At 59.2% G+C, this 2,218-nt stretch overlaps 1 protein-coding gene across 1 annotated transcript in view; it reads left to right on the top strand.

Moving 5' to 3' along the window:
- Positions 1-2,206, top strand: part of VOLCADRAFT_104592 (uncharacterized protein) — a gene marked incomplete at its 3' end in the record, with an annotated part of 4,674 nt that extends 2,468 nt beyond the window's left edge. Inside the window, exon 4 of the mRNA XM_002950151.1 lies at positions 2,115-2,206. Within this exon, the coding sequence (XP_002950197.1) occupies positions 2,115-2,206 (92 nt within the window). The remainder of the gene's footprint in view (positions 1-2,114) is intronic.
- Between the last annotated feature and the right edge of the window lie 12 nt (positions 2,207-2,218).

The following is a 2,218-nucleotide window of genomic DNA, read 5'->3' as shown; positions in this document are numbered from 1 at the left end:
CTTCAGAGCTTCAAACACAAAGTCTGCGGAGAGGAGACCCTGCACAAGTACAGATGACACGGTTAAACATGCGGATTCCAACGACTAACGGTTGCATTTAAGCGCGAACAGCAGTTAAAACCCTAAGCTTGCGGCCCAGACTTACCGTGCACGATACCGTGCTAAGGCGCCTCACGTACGTCGCAGCCTCGTTAGAGCTGAGGCCGCGCAGTCCTTCAGAGCTTCAAACACAAAGTCTGCGGAGAGGAGACCCTGCACAAGTAAAGATGACACGGTTAAACATGCGGATTCCAACGACTAACGGTTGCATTTAAGCGCGAACAGCAGTTAAAACCCTATGCTTGCGGCCCAGACTTACCGTGCACGATACCGTGCTAAGGCGCCTCACGTACGTCGCAGCCTCGTTAAAGCTGAGGCCGCGCAGTCCTTCAGAAGCTTCAAACACAAAGTCTGCGGAGAGGAGACCCTGCACAAGTACAGATGACACGGTTAAACATGCGGATTCCAACGACTAACGGTTGCATTTAAGCGCGAACAGCAGTTAAAACCCTATGCTTGCGGCCCAGACTTACCGTGCACGATACCGTGCTAAGGCGCCTCACGTACGTCGCAGCCTCGTTAGAGCTGAGGCCGCGCAGTCCTTCAGAGCTTCAAACACAAAGTCTGCGGAGAGGAGACCCTGCACAAGTAAAGATGACACGGTTAAACATGCGGATTCCAACGACTAACGGTTGCATTTAAGCGCGAACAGCAGTTAAAACCCTATGCTTGCGGCCCAGACTTACCGTGCACGATACCGTGCTAACCCGCCTCACGTACGTCCCAAATCGAATTCGTCCATGCAACCTCCGAACGGCATTATGCCACGAAACCCCACAAGAGCATCCGTCCATGCAAGCGCACAAACCAAATTGTGCCAGGCCATGTCCCCCGAACCGCATCATGCCAGGCCATGTCCCCCAAACCCGCATCATGCCAGGCCATGCCCCCCAATCGCATCATGCCAGGCCATGCCCCCCGAACCGCATCATGCTAGGCCATGCACCCCAAATCGCGTTGTGCCAGGCGATGCCCCCCAAATCGCATTGTGCCAGGCCATGCCTCCCAATCGCATCATGCCAGGCCATGCCCCCCAAACCCGCATCATGCCAGGCCATGCACCCCAAATCGCGTTGTGCCAGGCGATGCCCCCCAAATCGCATTGTGCCAGGCCATGCCCCCCAATCGCATCATGCCAGGCCATGTCCCCCAAACCCGCATCATGCCAGGCCATGTCCCCCGAACCGCATCATGCCAGGCCATGCCCCCCGAACCGCATCATGCCAGGCCATGCCCCCCAATCACATCATGCCAGGCCATGCCCCCCAATCACATCATGCCAGGCCAGGCCCCCCAATCACATCATGCCAGGCCATGTCCCCCAAACCCGCATCATGCCAGGCCATGCCCCCCAAACCCGCATCATGCCAGGCCATGCACCCCAAATCGCGTTGTGCCAGGCGATGCCCCCCAAATCGCATCATGCCAGGCCATGCCCCCCAATCGCATCATGCCAGGCCATGTCCCCCAAACCCGCATGATGCCAGGCCATGTCCCCCGAACCGCATCATGCCAGGCCATGCCCCCCGAACCGCATCATGCCAGGCCATGCCCCCCGAACCGCATCATGCCAGGCCATGTCCCCCGAACCGCATCATGCCAGGCCATGTCCCCCGAACCGCAGCATGCCAGGCCATGCCCCCCAAATCGCATTGTGCCAGGCCATGTCCCCCAATCGCATCATGCCAGGCCATGCCCCCCGAACCGCATCATGCCAGGCCATGTCCCCCAAACCCGCATCATGCCAGGCCATGTCCCCCGAACCGCATCATGCCAGGCCATGCCCCCCGAACCGCATCATGCCAGGCCATGCCCCCCAATCACATCATGCCAGGCCATGTCCCCCGAACCGCATCATGCCAGGCCATGTCCCTCGAACCGCAACATGCCTGGCCATGTCCCCCCAATCGCATCATGCCAGGCCATGCCCCCCGAACCGCATCATGCCAGGCCATGCCCCCCAATCGCATTGTGCTAGGCAAAACCCCAAACCGCACTGCGCCCGGCCACCCCAGGCCCCGACAGCATCCGCCCAGGTACCTCCCAGATCATTTTGCATGGGCCCATTACTGGAAGTTCAGTTGCGCAAGTCTTCGTGCTGCATTGATTCCATTTGACC

This window comes from Volvox carteri (assembly GCF_000143455.1).
Source record: "Volvox carteri f. nagariensis unplaced genomic scaffold VOLCAscaffold_17, whole genome shotgun sequence".
Lineage (NCBI taxonomy): Eukaryota > Viridiplantae > Chlorophyta > Chlorophyceae > Chlamydomonadales > Volvocaceae > Volvox > Volvox carteri.
This window is presented reverse-complemented; position numbering and strand designations above follow the sequence as displayed.